This window comes from Rhineura floridana, chromosome 22 (genome assembly GCF_030035675.1).
Source record: "Rhineura floridana isolate rRhiFlo1 chromosome 22, rRhiFlo1.hap2, whole genome shotgun sequence".
Taxonomy (NCBI): domain Eukaryota; kingdom Metazoa; phylum Chordata; class Lepidosauria; order Squamata; family Rhineuridae; genus Rhineura; species Rhineura floridana.
Genome location: NC_084501.1, coordinates 3,422,681 through 3,442,062, shown reverse-complemented (window position 1 = coordinate 3,442,062; position 19,382 = coordinate 3,422,681). Strand labels below are relative to the sequence as shown.

The following is a 19,382-nucleotide window of genomic DNA, read 5'->3' as shown; positions in this document are numbered from 1 at the left end:
ATCCCTATTCAGAGGGTCGCCATAAGTCGGGATCGACTTGAAGGCATTTTCTTTATTGGAAACACTTCTACCCATGTGTCGACGACATTTTAAAAACAAAAATTATATAGTGATTTTTAAAAGCCCAAAGAATGCAGACTATGATGCTAGGCTCACTTGACAGTAGACCCACTGAACTCATTGAGGTTTACATCAGTGTAGGAAGGCTTAGGATTCTCACGCATGCAACATCCTGGAGCAACAAAACTGTCAGAAGCTCTACATCAGCCCTTCAAAACTGTGGGGCCCTCCAGATGTTTTGGGGACCCAGCCAGCAAAGCCGTGCTGATGGCAGCTGCAGCCCAAACCCACCTGGAGAGCACCAGCTTGGGGAAGACTGTCTAGGATGCTCCAACACATAGAATCACTTTGTGCTTGTGTTCTTGTGCTCCAGCCACTGAGACGTGGAATGGTGTACACTTAAAACGGTGATGTGCTGACATGCGCTTGTTTAAGCATTTGTTTACACATGCGGGCACAAGTGCCAGTGGGCTACGTGTCTCTCTTTCCTGTCCACTTAAGTGGCAACCTTCAGTTTCCCAACAAGTATGATGCGGAAAAGTCGATGTCGACAGGTGCTGTTCTGCCAGCCCGCTGCCTTCATCGTCATCAGCCTTGCACTTGAAACAGAATAATATTGTTATTAATCATCACAAACACAGGTTGGGCTTTACATGAGCAAGATAAGTAAACGAAATGCAAGGGAGACCAAGAGGAAGGGTGACAACAGAGAAAGAGAAGAGGAGCTGAGTGCTGGGGGTGGTAAAAAAGCGCAGGACAGAATTAACATCGACAGGTACACTAACTTGTATTTAGCTGTGAGGATGGAGTTGAAGGGTTAAGGCAGCCTTTCTCCAACCTGGTGCCCTCTTGGACTACAGATCCGTTGGCCATGCTGGCTGGAGCTGACAGAAACTGTAGTCTAAAGTGTCAAGGAAGGCTGTTTTAAGAATTTCAGGAGGAATGATATTTTGAGGATCTGTTGGAAAGCACCCTGTACACAAATGGAGGAGCCAAGTGAAACCTCCAGCATCAGAAGCAGTCTACCTCTGAGAACCAGTCACTGGGACTCTATGAGCGAGGGAGAATTAAAGCCTACTGGCCATGAGGGTTTTCCAAAAGCTGCCCACTATGGGAGACAAGATCCTGGGCTGATTCAGCAGGGTTCTTTGTGTATTCTTAAGCCCAATGAAACCTTCACATACATCAGCAGTCTACCACTGAATACCAGTTAACTGGGGAACAAACAGAGAAAGGGAACCTGTCTTGCTAGTGGGGCTTCCCAGAAGCACCTGGTTGACCAATGTAGGAAACAGGTTGCTGGACTAGATCAAGGGTGGCTAACCTTTGGCCCTCGAAATGTTGCTGGACTACAACTCCCATCATCCCTGAGCACTGGCTCTCCTGACTGCTGCTGATGGGAGCTGGAGTCCAAGCGACCTCCAGCGGGCCTCAGATTCCCCACTCCTGGAATGGATGGCTCCCTTCTTGGTCTGATCCAGCAAAGGCTGCTCTCCCTGTTCCTCACTGCCTACCAAGATTTGGGCCGCACCGGAAAGCAGTGAAGGTGCCGTTGTACCTTGGGCCAATTGCGCCATTGTGGTGAGTGGATCCATGCAGTTCATGGAGGAATGTGCACCGCCTCCTTTGGCTCCTGTGCTGGGGCCGTGCCAAGAGTGGCTCAAGCCCCGGGCATCAAAATGCAATCCCTCCTGCCCGCCATGCCCACAAGGGGATGGTGCTGGCCACTCTTACGCAAGCCTGCACCCCTCACCCCCCAGGGCTTCCTGCCAGCAGGCCTCGTCCTTTCAAGAGCCAGCAGCCGACCTGACGAGAAAGGGAAGGACGCATCAGGAGCCGCCTGTTCCGGCTTCTCCTGTTAGCAGATATTGTACGCTGAGAGAGGATGTGCCTGGACACATACAATAGGTAGCGGGGGGGGGGGGAGAGAGAAAAGGAATAAGGGTGTGGACGCAGGAGAAAACAAAGAAGGCGCAGCACAGAGGTGCCTCCTCTCCTCTCCGGCTTCTGGAGAACCCTAGGTGAAGAAGATCGGAGGCAGAGAACAGGGCTTGGCTCAGAGGAGGCGTGTGAGCTCTCAGACAACCGGCACCCTCATCTGCATCAAAAGCACACAGTGGGTGTTTACCCCTGGCAGGCATTCTAGGCAAGGGTTAGAATGAGATTCAGTGAGACACGGCAGCAGTCCTTGATCCTAAACGCTGCTTTCACGGACAGCTCTGCCACTGTTTCCTTAGCCTGCCCCTGGTCAAGTCCCGTAAGCCAAACGTCATCACGGTGAACTTTCTTAAGCCATGATCCTAGGGCACCTCCAGACATCTTTTTTTATTGTGCATTCGTGATTGTTTGTGCTAATGATGCTACTGAGGCAATTATACTTGATACTGATTTCAATACAGTTAGGGGTCTGCAAATGTTTCGGGGTGGGCAGACTATTTCGTTTCCAATCACTGCATGCCCCCTAACCTCTTACTGAAATCCTATTTTGCTTTTATTGCGCCAGAGAGCAAAAATGTGGTAACATTGAGGAAGCATTGCAGAACAACCAATAGTGGAATGATGTGCGGACGGTCCAATATAAACCCACTGCTAATGCACTACGATTGCATCAGTGACATGTCGCAACAACCCTGAAAGGCAGGTCATTGTCATTAGGCCCAATCTTGTAAACAGGAGGACTGCAGCTGAATGGCCTGAACTGTGAGGCCACCAAATATACCCAGGGCAGAAGCCAGAGGAGAGACAGAGATTTCCTGACTCGCAGCTGTGCCCCAGTCGCTGGGCTATAGCAGTTTGGGATCTCCAAGGCTATTCACTTACTTATTATATATATATCCGTCGTTTTCTCCAAAGAGTTCAAAGTGGGCTAGATGGTCCTTCCCTCGTCCCCCAAGCTTATTCTCACAACAGTCCTGTGAGGTATAAGAGGTGGAGAGCTGGCAAGTGGCTCAAGGGCACCCAGTGAGCTGCACGGTTGAGCGGGGATTTGAACCCAGGCCTTCTGATTGCATCGCACTGGCTCACAGCGTCAGCAACTGAGGATGGCTAAGTCCACCTTGCTGCGATTATGACAAGCTTTCCAGAAGTATATAGCTATCAGAGACAGTATGCAAAATCAGATGGGAGCCAGTAGTGCAGTGGCAAATTCAGAAGTGCAGGGTCCCTTCATGACAGTCATGCCACACACCCCTCACAGTCATGCCCCCTTTCCCACTTTCCCTCGTCTCCCTTGCTCTCCCTGTCATCTCGCGAGCCAATCAGCATGAAAGGAGAGGATGTGTGTTAGCTACTGAGAAGAGTCTTCTCAGTGGCTGGCTCACCTCCGTTCATGCTGATTGGGTCTACTCAGCATGAAAGGACAAGGACTCTTCTCATTGGCTAACACGCTCCCTTTTCATGCTGATTGGCTTTGGCTCATACATAGGGACCTGGCCGGGACCCTGCTCCCAAAAAAGTAATAGGTCTACGCCCGCCCCCCCACATCCCCGGACAACTATGCCTTTGGATGGAGCATAGCAAACTGAGTCAGACCTCTGCTTCATCTAGCTCAGTATTATTTACGCTGGCGGGCAGGGGCTCTGCAGGGATTCAGGCAGGATTCTTCTCCAACTCCACCTGGAGATGCTGCCCTCAGGGGTTGAAGCTGGGACCTTCTGCATGCCAAACAGATGCTCCACCATAGAGCTGCAACCCCGCCCCCAGCCTGGCCCACATCTCCTTTAGATACGGGACACGAGTCCCCTTTCTAACAAGTATCCTGGCAGGGCCCTTGCAAGGCCTGCCTGGCGGAAGCCATCAGTGATCTGGGGTGAACAACACCAGAGGCAGCCACACCCTTAAGAGCGGTCCTGGGGACCGGCAGTTAAAGGGACTAATTTCCACGGAGGCATCTGAGAGAGAACTGCCGAAGCCAATGAAAGTCCAGAGCATCTGGTTGGTGATGGCCTCCCAATTTTTACATTTGCTTGGAGAAACAGAAAGGAATAGAAAAAGAGGAAGGCCAAAGAAGAGATGGATTGATTCCATAAAGAAAGCCACAGACCCGAACTTACAAGATCTGAACAGGGTGGTTCACGACAGATGCTCTTGGAAGTCACTGATTCATGGGGCCACCATAAGTCGTAATCGACTTGAAGGCATATAACAACAAATTTCTCGATCTCTATGTATGGATGTGAAAGTTGGACAGTGAAAAAAGTGGATAAGAGAAAAATCAACTCATTTGAAATGTGGTGTTGGAGGAGAGCTTTGCGCATACCATGGACTGCAAAAAAGACAAATAATTGGGTGTTAGAACAAATTAAACCAGAACTGTCACCAGAAGCTAAAACGATGAAACTCAGGTTATCATACTTTGGACACATAATGAGAAGACATGATTCACTAGAAAAGACAATAATGCTGGGAAAAACAGTTGAAAAAGAGGAACATAAGAACATAAGAAGAGCCTGCTGGATCAGGCCAGTGGCCCATCTAGTCCAGCATCCTGTTCTCACAGTGGCCAACCAGGTGCCTGGGGGAAGCCCGCAAGCAGGACCCGAGTGCAAGAACACTCTCCCCTCCTGAGGCTTCTGGCAACTGGTTTTCAGAAGCATGCTGCCTCTGACTAGGCTGGCAGAGCACAGCCATCACGGCTAGTAGCCATTGATAGCCCTGTCCTCCATGAATTTGTCTAATCTTCTTTTAAAGCCATCCAAGCTGGTGGCCATTACTGCATCTTGTGGGAGCAAATTCCATAGTTTAACTATGCGCTGAGTAAAGAAGTACTTCCTTTTGTCTGTCCTGAATCTTCCAACATTCAGCTTCTTTGAATGTCCACGAGTTCTAGTATTATGAGAGAGGGAGAAGAACTTTTCTTTATCCACTTTCTCAATGCCATGCATAATTTTATACACTTCTGTCTCCTCTGACCCGCCTTTTCTCTAAACTAAAAAGCCCCAAATGCTGCAACCTTTCCTCGTAAGGGAGTCGCTCCATCCCCTTGATCATTCTGGTTGCCCTCTTCTGAACCTTTTCCAACTCTATAATATCCTTTTTGAGATGAGGCGACCAGAACTGTACACAGTATTCCAAATGCAGCCGCACCATAGATTTATACAACGGCATTATGATATCGGCTGTTTTATTTTCAATACCTTTCCTAATTATCCCTAGCATGGAATTTGCCTTTTTCACAGCTGCCGCACACTGGAAGGCCAAACAAGAGATGGATTGATTCCATGAAGGAAGCCACAGACCTGAACTTACAAGATCTGGTTCATGACAGATGCTGTTGGAGGTCCCTTATTCACAGGGTACCCATAAGTCAAAACTGACTTGAAGGCACGTAACAACAACAAGGGAAGAGAGCTACAAAGCAGCAGGCAGGACAGGCTGCAGCTCAGTGGAAGAGCGTCTGCTTTGCATGTAGAAGGCTCTGGGTTCAAGCCGTGACAGCACCTCCAGGTAGGACTGGGAAAGATTTCTGCCTCTAACCCTGGAGAGCTGCTGCCAATCAGTGTCAACAATACTGGGCTAGGTGGGCCAATCGCCCGATTCAGTTTAAGGGGGATTCCTAAGTTCCTATAACAATTTGGGTACCAAGTGGCTCATGAGGACAGGAACCTTTTCTAAATAAAAGGGCAACTCTTACCCTTTCAGTTCCATAGTGGCTCATGAGGACTGGCACCCTTCCTAAACACGAAAGTCCAAAGCAGATTTGGCCCTTTCTGTGTCTCCTTAAATCGGCTCTTGACAACCTGGTGCCCTGCAGATGTTTGGGACTCCCTCTGCCATCAGCCCCATCATCACGCGGCTGTGCTGGCTGGGGCTGGTGGGAGTTGGAATCAAAAACACTTGGAGGGCACCAGGTTGGGGAAGCCTACCTCAAATGGTTTGCAGGATTCGAGCACCTGTGCAGCGCCCAGCCTTGCCTGACAGCCACAGCTCCTTTCACATGCACGGAAGCCAGCTTGTTAATGCAGAGAGGAGAACATGCCATGGCACGTAAACAACATGCGCCCACTTGACCTTCTGGTCTGAGCAGCATTGCCACACTCCGGATTTTTATCATTCTCCAGCCTCACTGTCTTTGCAGGGTTTCCTTTCTCCCAAGAACCATCCAAGCTCACTGAGGTCATCTTCCCACCCACCCACGCACCCACCCTCGGCCCCTCTCCCTCCTTCCCAGAAAATTGCCTTTGTGGATCAGGCCAAGGGTCTACGACAGCGCTGCCTGTTCCAAAAGCGGCCAGAGAAGATTCTGGGAAGCCTACAAAACCAAAAAGGAAGGCAACGGTCCTGCTCCTACTGAGCATAGCTATTTAGAGGTATACTGCCACTGAACATGGAGGCTCCATCCTTAGCCAGCCTGGGTAATAGGTGCTGATTGGCTTGTCCAGCAGTAATTTATCACCTAGTTCCCCCCGTGGCCCTTCAAGCCTCTCTGCCTGGCCCTCAGCACCCTCCCCAGTCACACCTCCTACTGCCCTGCTCGACACCCTCAAGTGTTTTTTGCCTGGATGGGATGTGTCAATGAGCCCCGATAATGCCTCTCACTTCCTTGGACAGATGGATGGACGGAGGCTAGAGGGGTGCACCTGCGTGTTTAAACTAGCCCAGGGATGGCTTGTCCACAAGGGCAAATAGGGCCCTGGTCCACCAACCTCAGCCGGCCATCAGCTCCTGCCTGCCAGCCTGGCTGTCCGCTTCTTCTCCGTCATCCTCAGTGTTGCCCTTCAGCAGGAAGAAGGACAAGGGACGTTGGCTCTGCCTCCACCTACTGTGGAGCAGGCCTGTAGCTCAGGGGCAGAGCATCTGCCTTGCATGCAGAAGGTCCCCGGTTCAACCCCCAATGGCATCTCCTGGTAGGGCTGGGAGAGACTTCTGGACTGAAACCCTGACAGCTGCTGCCAGTCAGTGTAGACAATACTGAGCTAGATGGACCAATGGTCTGACCAGTATAAGGCAGCTTCCCAGCGTCCTGTTGGGCTCCCTGCCTTCCGCACCAAGTCCCAGTGGGCACCAGCCACCACTGCACTAGCCTACCGGGCAAAGTTAAATGTGCATTTATTGCTCCACCCACTTTTGCATCTGGCCCCACCCACCACTGGCACATAGCCCTCGGAAGGTTGCCCAGAGCAGAACGTGGCCCTTGGGCTGAAAAAAGTTTCCCAGAAGTCAGAGGAAAGGTCTGCACCCCTGCTTCCAACAACGACCACCTAGATGCTTCCTTGGAAGCCCCAAACCAGGTCACAAAACGGACAACATCCCCGCTCCTGTTTATCCTCCAGCAACTGGTCTTCAGAGGTAGACTGCCTCTGGATAGAAAGGTTCTTTTTAGGTAGAAACAGCTTCTGCCAGATCTATCCTTTGTGATTTAGCCAGGGCTCACTCACCCCATGAGGTCAACAGGACTTGAAGCACAGCTAACTTTTGCCAGCCTGGGGCCTTTATCTATACCACTGGAGGTCTAGGAAAGCTAGTGGATGGGGGTGGTGGTCAAATCTCACACTGTCCAAAGGAAGGGAAGGTGGGGAAAACCCTCAGAGGCAAGAGGAAAAAATGCCTGACCGTTTTTGTGCCAGCTGGGTTCACAAAGGTCACCAGGAAATAAATATTTAAGCCAGCCTTTGCCATTCTGGTACAATGCTTTGAACTGCTGGACTGCTTTCTGAGCTGGGCCTGAGGTGTATGTAATTATTATTATTTATTATTTGAGAGCCAGTGTGGTGCAGCGGTTAGAGTGTTGGGCTACAACCTGGGAGACCAGGGTTCAAATCCCCACACAGCCATGAAGCTCACTGGGTGACCGTGGGCCAGTCACTGCCTCTCAGCCTCTAGAGGCAATGGTAAACCACCTCTGAATACTGCATCCTATGAAAACCTTATTTGTAGGGTCGCCATAAGTCAGGATTGACTTGAAGGCAGCCCATTTCCATTTTTTCATTTATTATTTATTTATTACATTTATACCCCGCCTTTCTTTTCATGCTAGAAACTCAAGGCGGCTTACATATGGTTCCCAGGCGGTCTCCCATCCAGGCACTGGCCAGACCTGACCCTGCCTAGCTTCAGACCACAGCCTGGGTCCTGGAATGTTTTTAGTCCAGAACATCTGGAGGACGCCAGGATGGCAAAGGCTGGTTGCCGCCCTGGGCTCCTACTGGGAGGAAGGGCGGGATATAAATCAAATAATAAATAAATAAATAATGGAAATGGAAAGCTTTTTACATCCCTCATTAATTTATTTATTCCCATCAACATCCTGCTCCCCATTCATGCCCAGGGGATTAGCCACCAGGCAGGTATGTACTGATTACATATGGAAGCAGTAATTAAAACCAAGTTGCCAGAATTAAGCACTCAAGAGTCAGCACAGAATGGGTGATGCCTACAGTTCAGAATCTAGCCCCCCCACACTGTTCACCCACCTCCCTAAAAGAGAGAGAGAAGGATGGCGATTTCTACTCCCCACCCCCACCCAGTGCATTTCCAGGATGGGGTGCTGATGTGGGCAACTTGGACCATAAAGCTCTTCCTGGGCACCGTGCCTGCTGCTGAAGAATCACAGAGTTGCCACCCTCTTTAATGAGAACTTGGTGCCCGAGGAACAAGCCCAGCAAACCGGCTGGACAGGGAAGAGCCACCAGCAAGCAGGGCAGGGAAGGAGAACGGGCGGAAATTGCACCCTGCCTGCGTATGGGTTTGAAATAAGTAAATCTGATTTTGAAATAGGTTTGTGTACAAATGATGAAAATATAATTGCGAAAATGTATAAACTCTTGCTGAAAATGGATATGGAAGAAGAACAAGTAAAAGAGTGTATGGTAAAGTGGGCAAAAAATTTTGGTTATAACATACAAATGGATCAATGGGAAAATATGTGGAAAAAAGGCTTGAGATTTACATTATGCTATAATCTTAAAGAAAATTTCTATAAAATGATGTATCGTTGGTACATGACTCCAGAAAAGTTGTCAAAAATGTATAGTAATGTTTCTAATGTTTGTTGGAAATGTAAACAACAAGAAGGATCATTTTATCATATGTGGTGGTTGTGTAAACAGGCAAAATTATTTGGGGCACAGATAGGTAGGATGATGCAAAAATTTTTAAAGATAAATATTCAGTCAAAACCAGAATTTTTTTTATTGGGTTTTATGGATAAACAAATAGAAAAGAAATATGGAAGAATAATATTATATATAATTACGGCAGCAAGATTATTATATGCACAAAAGTGGAAAATGGAATCAACACCAACAACGGAAGAATGGCTATTGAAATTAATGGACTTAGTAGAGATGGATAAATTGACATGTTTACTTAGAGAAAAATCGACAGACACATTTCTTAAGGAATGGAAGCCTCTCTTAGACTTTTTGTCGAAAGATAAAAATGAAATGATGACAATGGGATTTGACGATTAATTAAGACAGACTATGGAGAAAAGTGATTTTGTATGCATTAAGGGACAGGTTTGATATATATTATATATTTATAGCTGATCTGTGACAAATCGGAAGTCAAATTTTTTATTTTTATTGTGTTATGTTTTTTGATTTTGTTTTGTTGGTTTTATGAAAATTTGAATAAAAATTATTGTAAAAAAAAAAAAAAAAAAAAGGAAATTGCACCCTGCCTGCAAAACAACTTTCACCTCACCCATGGAGCAACAGGAAGCTCAGCCCCGACCTTACACAGGACAGAGCCACACAGCCAGGCCTCCTGCATGCACACACCCTCCAACCCCCCCCCCATTTACCCAGGAGGCCCCCTCTTTTCTGGACCCTATCTTTCCTAAATCACCACTGGGTTTTTTTTGGAGGGCTTCACTTTCTGGGAGTGCCTTGTTTAAAAGCTTGTAAGTTGCTGCCCCTGCGCCACCCGGTGAAATTAGACCAATGGCCAGAACCCTTGGGCTGCAAGTTGCCCACCTGATTTTGCAACACCAGAAGGGTTATCGCCAATGTTAGTTCTATTCAGAGTAGGCCCACTGAAACTAATGGGAATGGCACAACCCTATGCCTTCCCCACTCTGAAGTCAGTCAGACACTGCATTCAACGGGGCTTACTTCCTCCATGCTGGATCGCACCGTTAACCTCTTCGTGGGTCTCATTTGCACTTAGCGTAGGACAGCTGCAGCCCAAACACACTCAGCCGCCTTGACGCTCTAGATCCCGTTGGCCTGCAGGCCATGTACAGCCCCCAAAAGGGTTTATGAGACCCCCCTCCAAACTCCCAAGTAGAGTCTAGATTATGGTGGCTGTCGGTGATGTCAGGGGGTTTATTTATCTATTATCTTTTGGCCCCCTGACACCTGCCTCCCAAAGAGTTTAAATTTTTTAATTGTGTTTTAAATTGTTTTTAAATTTGTATATTTGTTTTAATGTTTTTAGTTACTGTAAACTGCCCAGAGAGCTTCAGCTAGGGGGGGTGGGTATATAAGTACAACGAACAAACAAAGAAATAAATAAATAAAGAGTAACACATGAGGAAAAGAAGGGCATCCGGCAGCTGTGCGCTACACGGGCGCAAGTATTTCCATGCCAGTACAAGAGGTGGGGAACCTCAGGCTAAATGTGGCCCTCCAAGCCTCTCTGTGTGGCCCTCGGGACCTTCCCCAGGCCTCCACACCCTCTCTAGCCACGCCCACTGCCGGCCTTGCTTCACACCTTCCTTGAATGTCTTTGCCTGGTTGGGATCTGTTTTTGAACTTTCATCGTGCCTCTCGCTCGCCTAGGTGGAGGGCAGAGAGGGGTGTGGGAAGGTGTGGGTAGAAACCAGCGTACTGTAAAAGGTAAAGGTGTCCCCGCACTTATAGTGCGAGTCATTTCCGACTCTTAAGGTGACGTCTTGCGACGTTTACTAGGCAGACCGTATGGTGGGATTGCCAGTTCCGTCCCCGGCCTTTCTTTACCCCCCAGTGTATGCCGGGTACTCATTTTACCGACCACGGATGGATGGAAGGCTGAGTGAACCTCGACCCCTTTTACCGGAGATTCGACTTCCTCCTTCCGTTGGAATCGAACTCCGGCCGTGAGCAGAGCTTCGGCTGCGTTACTGCCGCTTACCACTCTGCGCCACGGTAAAAGGTAAAATTTACCTTTTGTTGCTCTGCCCCGTTTTGCCTTCGGCCCAGCCCAGCACTGGGATGTGGCCGCCAGAAGGCAGCCCAGAAGAGAAGGCTCAAAAAGGTTCTTCTCCCCCAGCATGCACCAGCAACATTTTTTAAATGTGTGCCCCAGAAGGTTAAAAACGGGGACAGGGATTTACCATAAAAGAGGGACTATCCGGCTTCTCAGGGCCTTGATGCCGGCCCCACCCAGCCAGCCACCCATCCCAAAGTCAGACCGGCTCTTCCGAAATGAATCTGCTCGCCCAACAGGTTGCGGCTGCCAAGGGGGAGTGTTGCACAACTGGCCCAGCTGGAACGTTGGTAGGCTCACTTATAGACTCAGCTTTTGTTTTGCAAACGCCCCACAGCTCCTTGGGAAGTGTCCATTTACAGGAGGAGGAACTCTTGCAAGGAAAAGGAGAGACTGCTTACGGCTGCTTTAGGCTCAACGGGCACCTAAGATGTTTTCAAGTGCGCGCTTTAAAAAGAAAGCACAAATGCAACAAAAATCCGTTTGCAAAAATGTGTATCGCACAGGTATCCCGGGTACGTTGGCTTCTGCTCCCTGTTGAGCCCATGCCCAGGGTCACAAGATGGGCTTTCTCGCTGTGTAATGTGGGAAGAGGGTCCTGAGGAGGACCCAACAAGCCCCTCCCTTGGGGCAAACTGCAATTTAAATGCCGGTTATCCAAGCCTCGGGGATTTTTTCCACACTTGAGCCTTTAAAAGTGGTTCCTCCTTCACTCTCATGGCAATGTGAATGTGATTGAAAAACATACATGGCCTAAAATACACACTTGCATTGCAAATGCCTCCCTTCCAGTTTCCATTCCATATTAAAAAAAGAAACATTTGTTCACTTAAATAGCCCATGAGGTCTCAAATACTGCAACTTAATGTACAATGTTTCAAGCCTAGTTTCCCACAGCCATTCCCTTGTTAGGTGAACTGGTGGCTGATTGATAGGTGTCCTGAAAGCTGGGACTTTCTCTGTTTCTTGAACGAGATATCCATCACAGCTTGAAGGAGGTGCCATTCATCCAACTGAGGGCAGGGGGTAACTATGTTGCGTGTATGCGGGAGACAGGAGAGAACGGAAAGAGAGCCAAAAATGGACCTTCTCACTGAGCAGGGAAGGGGAAGCCATCATGCAACAGTGTTCACCTCATCCTTCACACACACACACACCCTATACACAGGAATCTTTCTCTCGTTCCAAGATCATCGGTAACATTATTTTGTTTTTTAAAAGGTGGCCCAGTGTGGCACTGGACAAACCCACACAGACCTTGACCCTTGAAGTGTCCAGGCAGGAACCTCTGACCAGTGGAGAAGAGGCTATCTTTGCAGTGAAATATGAACCAAGGATTGATTGCAGCACATCTGCACAACCATGTTTGCAGCAGCCTTGAGTTGCATCAGTGGAGTGGGGTGGGAGACGGGGGTTCCCCTTACCAATACTGCATAAGCTGGAAACTGCGACCCATTTGGCATTATTAACATCATGCAAGCCAGTGTGGAGTAGTGGTTAGAGTGCTGGATGAGGCCCTGGGAGATCAGGGTTCAATTCCCCACTCAGCCATGAAGCTCACTGGGTGACCTTCAACCATTCACTGCCTCTCAGCCTAGCTTACCTCACAGGGTTGTTGTGAGGATAAAATGGGGAGGTGGGCAACTGTGCACACCACCTTGAGCTCCTTGAAGGAAAGGCAAGATATAAATGTAATAATGAATAAAGGTAATGTTATTTATTTGTTTAAAGAGAAAATAGGAGCACCCTCAAACGACGCATCCGGTTCCTGCCATTGCCAATCCAACCCTCACCAGGAAATGGTCTGACCATGGCGACGTGATTACTACCACCCTCTGCCTGCCCTGCTCACACTCCAGACACTCTGCCCTGCTGCAAGAACCACTTCAAGCCTGTGGCCGGTCCGAGGGTTGGACCCACAACGTACTGAGGCAACCCCAAGGTGGCCTTGGCTGGGTGGTGAAGTCCTCCAGAACAATTGCTCGTGGGTTCTCCAACAGTACCCGCAAGATCACCTCAGCCAGCTCGGGCAGGGAGGCTGCTGGGCACAGGTAGGCAGTCTACCAGCAATATCCCTATCCTCTCTCTCTAAGGGAACTCCGGGTCCAAGCCCCCAAACACTGATCCAGTGGGGATAAGTTTCCATTGCAGACGTTCCCTGTGCTGAGCCTGCTTTGATGGACAGCAGTGCAACTAGTGCTATAATGCCCCACTGGCCTTCTCCACAAGGGCAGTTAGGCAGCTCTCAGGGTTTGACCAGAAAATCCAGGGGGGGAGGAGGAATTAGCCACCTTCTCCAGAGAAAGAGCAAAAAACTCAGGGCAAGAAGCTGACATCAATTTTCTGCTTGGCCCAAGAGGTTTTGCTCTCACCGTCCAACAGGCAGGCCCCTAAGGAAAAAAAATAGGGGCGGCCCCTTTCTCCCAGCCAGGCACCACTCCTTATCTCCCTCTATCCTGTCCCCCCCCCCCGCCACAGTCTCAGGCTCTGGAGCCCTTGCAGCCCCAGACTCCGTGGACTCGTGCAACCTGCAGCCTTTCCCAAACTGGTCTCTGTGACTCACAGCTGCATTTGGGGCCCTCAAGGAATTGCATAAAGGGAATAAACCCCGAGTCAGCATCTCTTGCAGGACTTGTTCTGGAGAATGTAAAGCAAAACCTGCCAAGTCACTTTGGAGCTGCTGGGGGGGGAGGATAGGTGGAGAGGCAAGTGGAAAAGGCAAAGCCAGACACACACCCCTAAAAGGGCATTTCGTGTCGCTTGACTCCTTGTCCAGTGGACCTGAATGGCACCAGTCTGGCTCTCCAAGTCCCAATCCCAGATTAGGGAGGTTTGTTGTGGTGAGTGGAAGGCACTCTGCATTGGCCTGGGCCTTTAATTTATCTGCTCCTGGTCTCTGACCATGCAGAAATCCAACAGGAGAAGCTTTTCCAGGCATAGTACCCTGCTGAATTTCTGCTCTTGGCTGTGATAGAAGGCACTAAAGCAAAGTGGCACCCTGACTCCGTACATCAAGGATAGCCAACAACGCGTACGCCATACATTATAAGGACTTCCACCTTCCATCAACCTCAGCCAGCACAGCCAACGGTCAGGGATAACTGGAGTTGTAGCCCAGCAACAACTGGAGGGCACCGTATTGGCTATCCAGATGGACATGGTCAGAAATACCCTTCTCTGTCATGCCTCTGCCTGGAATCCAGACCAGAGCCCAAACAATCAGGAACCCTGTGAGGAAAACAGCAGAATGTGGTCATGCCAATGCATCCCACAAACACCAATTGCCATAAATAAATAAAAATCACTGGGGCAAGTTGCTGCTGGTTACCAAGCTTCTGAAGTACACAGTAAGTTCCCCCTCCCTTCATTCAGGTAACTCCCTCTCCCGGCCTGATTCTGTTTCCAAGCACTGCAACTTCTCAGCCGCCGTAACACACAAGCAAGCAGGAAACAACGTTATTTCAAACATTTACAGAGCCTCTGTGGCTACCTGAGGTTTGAAGAACAGCCCATGGAGAGAAAGAAAGAGAGAAAGACTGATCTTGCCACGAAACAGATCAAGAGAGATCCAGCCTACCTTCCCTGTGGGAGGCATGTGAACTTCAGTTATTGTGATAGACAGCTCAGGATGTGGCATTTTCCCACTAGAAAGTTATTTTCTTTGCTTCCTGTATCCTCGCCCCAATGGATTTCTTTTTTTCTTTTCTTTTTTTTGGCAACAGGTTGTCTTTTTCTAACTTTCAGACACAGTTAAGAGAATGAAGAAATGCTGGCTGAAAACCAGGAAATATGTTTTGATGCTGCCATTATGGCTATAATATGTCCAAATAAGAGTTTGCAAGTGTGTTGACAGCTTCAATGAATATAGCATCTCATTCCTCTCCCTCCCCCCCCCCAAGTCTGTTGAAAGGAGTATTGCCACCTTTTTTCTCTCCTGATGCTGCTCCTGTGCTTTCAACAGCAGCCTGAGACGGGAGGAATCAGCTGATGAAGCTTCCCCCATCAATTTGTATCCATGTCACAAATAAACCTCCTTTGCTGAGTCTCCTTGGCTCAGGCTACTGCAGGCGCACCAAACTGTCAACCTGTCTCCAAATTGCAAGCCCTCTTTTCATTTCACCCTCTAGCAAGAGGAGAAAGAGGGAGAAGGGTCCCATCGCATCTTAAGAGTTCATTCTGCAAAAGATATTGACAACAAACCCTTCTCCACCCAAATCCTGGTCTATGCACCCCAATCATGTTCATTTTCAGTTCATCTCCCCTTAAGAATCTGACTTCTGGAAAACAGGCTACATCAAGCAAAGATTCTTTAATCCATAGCAGGTCAACAACAAGGGATCAAGCAACATCTAGGATCCCTAAGACTCACGCAAACACACCCCTCCACCATTTCCATCAGGTACAAAGGATGGCTTAGGAGGATGGGTGGGTGGGCTTGGAATGGAACTGAAGCGCGACTTTCCCCATCTGGAAGCATCTCACCAAAGCCCAACAGAGATTAGCCAAAGCTATCATTACCCAATTACTCTTTAAGTCAGTCTCTGGGAAAAAGAAGTTACAAAACACGATCTCTCTTTTGGATAACTCAACAGTAAACAAAAATTACATGTGTGTGCATTGTACAGAAAGTCAAGAAGCAGGGGAAATTGAGAGCAAAACAGCCCAGAAGCCAATAACTTACCGGAGATTGTCAGCAAAAGGAGGAATACGTTCCAAAACATGGTGCAAAGAGGAACCAGCTGGTTCAGCCGCTGCTGCTGTCAAAGTGCTTTCTGCAGACTTTATAACCAAAGTGGCCAGCTGGGTTGTAGAGAAGGACCTCCGGAATCCAATCAGCCTTGCCTTCTCAACGACAACAGTGCCCAGCAGTTAAGGGGGAAATAAGCAGCTGTGTATTCAGCTTCTTAAAAATAAAATAAATGGGTGGGGGGAGCGATCACGCCAGGTGAGGGGGGGAGAAAGGGGCCACCATGCTCAGGGTCGATGTTTCCGTGACTCCTGGGAAATGAATCTTTCTCATGGGTATCCGGGACAGGGGATTCTCCCTTTTCTTGGTGTCAGTATCGTGGCTCTCTTCGCAGTGCAGTGCAATCGCTTCTCTGTTTTGAAACTCCACAACCTGTTCTCCACACATCGCCAGAGGGAGGGGAACGGGGAGAGAGAGAGAGAGAGAGAGAGAGAGAGAGAGAGAGAGAGAGAGAGAGAGAGAGAGAGAGAGAATATATATATTAACCTGTTTGGCAAGTTTAAACAGGTGTTTCTCAAAGAGGGGGGCCGAGTTTCATTTATAAAAAGGAAGGGAGTTCAAGTCATCACCTTCCTGGGTGAGATCTCCGAGGTCAATCCCAGCAGCCAGAGCTCCCCCAATTCCTCTCAAAGAAACACTGCTGGGCCCCAAAGGAAGGCTGGTAGCCTCCTTTGGACAACCCAGAAGGCAGGAGGCGTGTCACTCAACCCTCAATGGGAAGGATCATTCAAGCCTGGCTGACACCACTCGAGGGCCATCCAGATCAGAGGTTTTTCCCACACACACGCAGTTTTAAAAAATCGTTTCGTTTCTCTAGAGCAGCCTTTCTCAACCAGTGTGCCTCCAGATGTTGTTGGACCACAACTCCCATCAGCCTTAGCCAACATTGCTAATGGTCAGGAAAGATGGGAATTGTGGTCCAACATCTGGAGGCACTGGTTGAGAATGGCAGCTAGATCCTCGAATAAGCACTTCTGCAATAAGGCAGTCTTTGCAAACCTGGGGCCCTCCAGACGTTTTGGATTACAACTCCCATCAGCCCCAACCAGCATGGCTGTGCAGGTGAGGGCCAATGGGTGGTGCTGTCCAAAACATCTGGAAGGTACTCGGCAGATGAAGGCTGCAAGAAGGGCATACTATTTCCCCAGCTTTCTGACTGCTGCAACACCTCATTGCTTGAAAATGGCAGTTTCAAATCCTTTAAGACAGGGGTGGGGAACCTTTGGCTCTCCAGATGTTGCTGAACTACAGCTCCCATCAGCAGGTAGAAGTGAGATGTGCTTAACCCTTCCCACCACAGCTGAATCTCTTTTGGCAAGTGTCCACCCCCCATCTCCCCCCCCTCTTTTTCTTCTGGTTTCAGAACCCCAGCTTTGTGGGTAGGGGAGTTGAATAACAAAAAGGACTGGAGAAAAGGCTCTTTACAGGGCAGAATTTGTGGGAAGGGTATCAGTGGCACAGGGAAGGCTGGGGCTGAAGTCCAGAGCCCTGCAGCTCAGACTTCATTCCAGAGAGAGGCAGAGGAAGGGGCCAACAGCAAAGAGGTCCTGCATCAGCACCTGGGCTGGTATGGGGCATGCCAGGCCCACCTGGGCAGATGCTTGTCCCCACAGCATCTTTTCTTTCTTCTTATTTTTAAATAAAAACATGCCATAGTCAAGGGGGCAGTTGTCCAGGCCTATAAATGGTTACAAATGTTCCATGTTACCATTTTGACTTTAAAGAGATATGTTTTCTTTTTCAACAGCAAAGTGTTGCTTATGCTCAAGTAAAGCATCAGGGAAGCAGAAGCAACCCCCATTTTTAATCCTGCGGTCATGGAGGTGCTGAGTTCAAGTGCGTTTAAAACACAAAACTGCACATACTCAGAGTACTTCTTGTGTGTGTACATATATGTATATATATTGTTTTGCGCTAACATAGTGAACGGTAGAAGCAGGGGCAAAGCACTGAAGAAAAAGGTTAATTGCATACCTCACTACTGAAGTAGTGGCCATCTAAAGTGTGCGCGTGTGGGGGGGATCCTATAAGCAATCTTTGCCAACCGGGTGCCCACCAGACGTTTCAGATTACAATCCCTTTCGGCCTAAAATGCTGCCTGCGGCTGATGGGACTTGTAGTTCAGAGCACTTGGAGGTCACCAGGTTGAGGAAGACTGCAACTGCGCGTTATAGGCAGCAGGAGCTTGTGGCAACGACTGCTATGCGAGTGAACGTCCCTGTTTGCAGGAAGCATCAGAGGAAAGGCGGCCGGGCGATCCGCGGGGCGGGGCGCGCTTCCAGCCCGGGAAAGTTTACCTGCTGCGGGTGTTGAAGCGGAAGGCGAGCCGCGCCACAGAGGCTCCTGCGCGTCCTTTCCACGCCTCGCCTCGCCGGAGAAGGTCTCTCTCCTGGCGGCCCCTGAGCGGCCGGCCGCTGCAACGCACGTGCGCCCGCCAGCCTCGCCCGAAGGACCGCAGCGGCGCCGTCAGGGCCGGACTTTTGGGCAGAAGCCGGGGCTCGCTCCAGCGGGAGGGCTCCGTCTCCCTCGGTTTGAAGTCAGCGGCGTACTGCTACTACCCCCTATTCATTGCCGCCTGAAGAGAGGGCGGAGGAGGGCCCTGGGAGGCCCGCTGAAGGAGTCGGGCTGTTGGTCGTTTCGAAAACCGTTCTAAACTGCCGTTCATCCAACAACTGGGTCACAAACCAAGTTTTCGGTTACATTTCCGCAATTTCAACACACACACACAACAATAGCAGAGCTTGGGAAAGTTACTTTTTTTGAACTACAACTCCCATCAGCCCAATCCAGTGGCCCTGCTGGCTGGGGCTGACGGGAGTTGTAGTTCAAAAAAAGTAACTTTTCCAGGCTCTGAATAATAGACAATAAGATTAAGAGGAATAAACCCACCCACCCAGCTAAAAAGCAAGAATCATACTCTAACTGCCTGAGCAAACAGGAATGGGGGGCCGGGTCGGGGCCAGGCGGGTCTCCCTGGGGAGCGCGTTCCCCAGCTGGGGCGCCGGGGAGGGAAGCTTTCAAGTCCATGGCGCGCTGCTTCTAAAGATGGGAACTCAGGAAAGCTCCCCCCCCCCCCGGACCTTAGTGCAGAGGGAGATGGACGGGGAGGCGACCTTTCCTAAATTTGGAGCCCCGCCCACGTGCTCATCTAAAGGCGCCTTCCCCACGTGGGTGGCCTCCAGATGTTTCAGACTACAACTCCCATCGGCCCCAGCAAGTGGGGAAGTCTGCCCTAATGAGAGGGGCCGCCAGAGATGGTGAAAGCCGGAAACTAACATGACTTAACTACCCCACTGGGAGTGGGTCATGGTGGTCAGCACTCCCCCACCCCCACACCTCATGTTAGCACCACATTGTGCACCTCCTCAGAGCCCCCCACACACTTTTTAGAGCCCTGGTGTGTAGCACCTGCGGGATGCGGCCCAGCAGCACCATTGCACCCATT

General features: G+C 49.6%; 1 protein-coding gene across 3 annotated transcripts in view; it reads right to left on the bottom strand.

Annotated features, from left to right (window-relative positions):
- NECTIN4 (nectin cell adhesion molecule 4) overlaps positions 1-18,886 on the bottom strand; it is a 124,039-nt gene extending 105,153 nt beyond the window's left edge. The window contains exons 1-2 of one of the 3 annotated variants that reach the window (XM_061605951.1): positions 18,831-18,886; positions 15,872-16,309 (exon numbers count right to left, since the gene is read on the bottom strand). In XM_061605951.1, coding sequence (XP_061461935.1) covers positions 15,872-15,911 — 40 coding nt within the window. In that variant the 5' untranslated portion in view covers positions 15,912-16,309; positions 18,831-18,886. Of the gene's footprint in view, positions 1-15,871; positions 16,310-16,506; positions 16,581-18,234; positions 18,681-18,830 lie in introns of those variants that run through there. The other 2 variants (XM_061605948.1, XM_061605950.1) reach the window with 2 other exon arrangements.
- Positions 18,887-19,382: the final 496 nt, after the last annotated feature.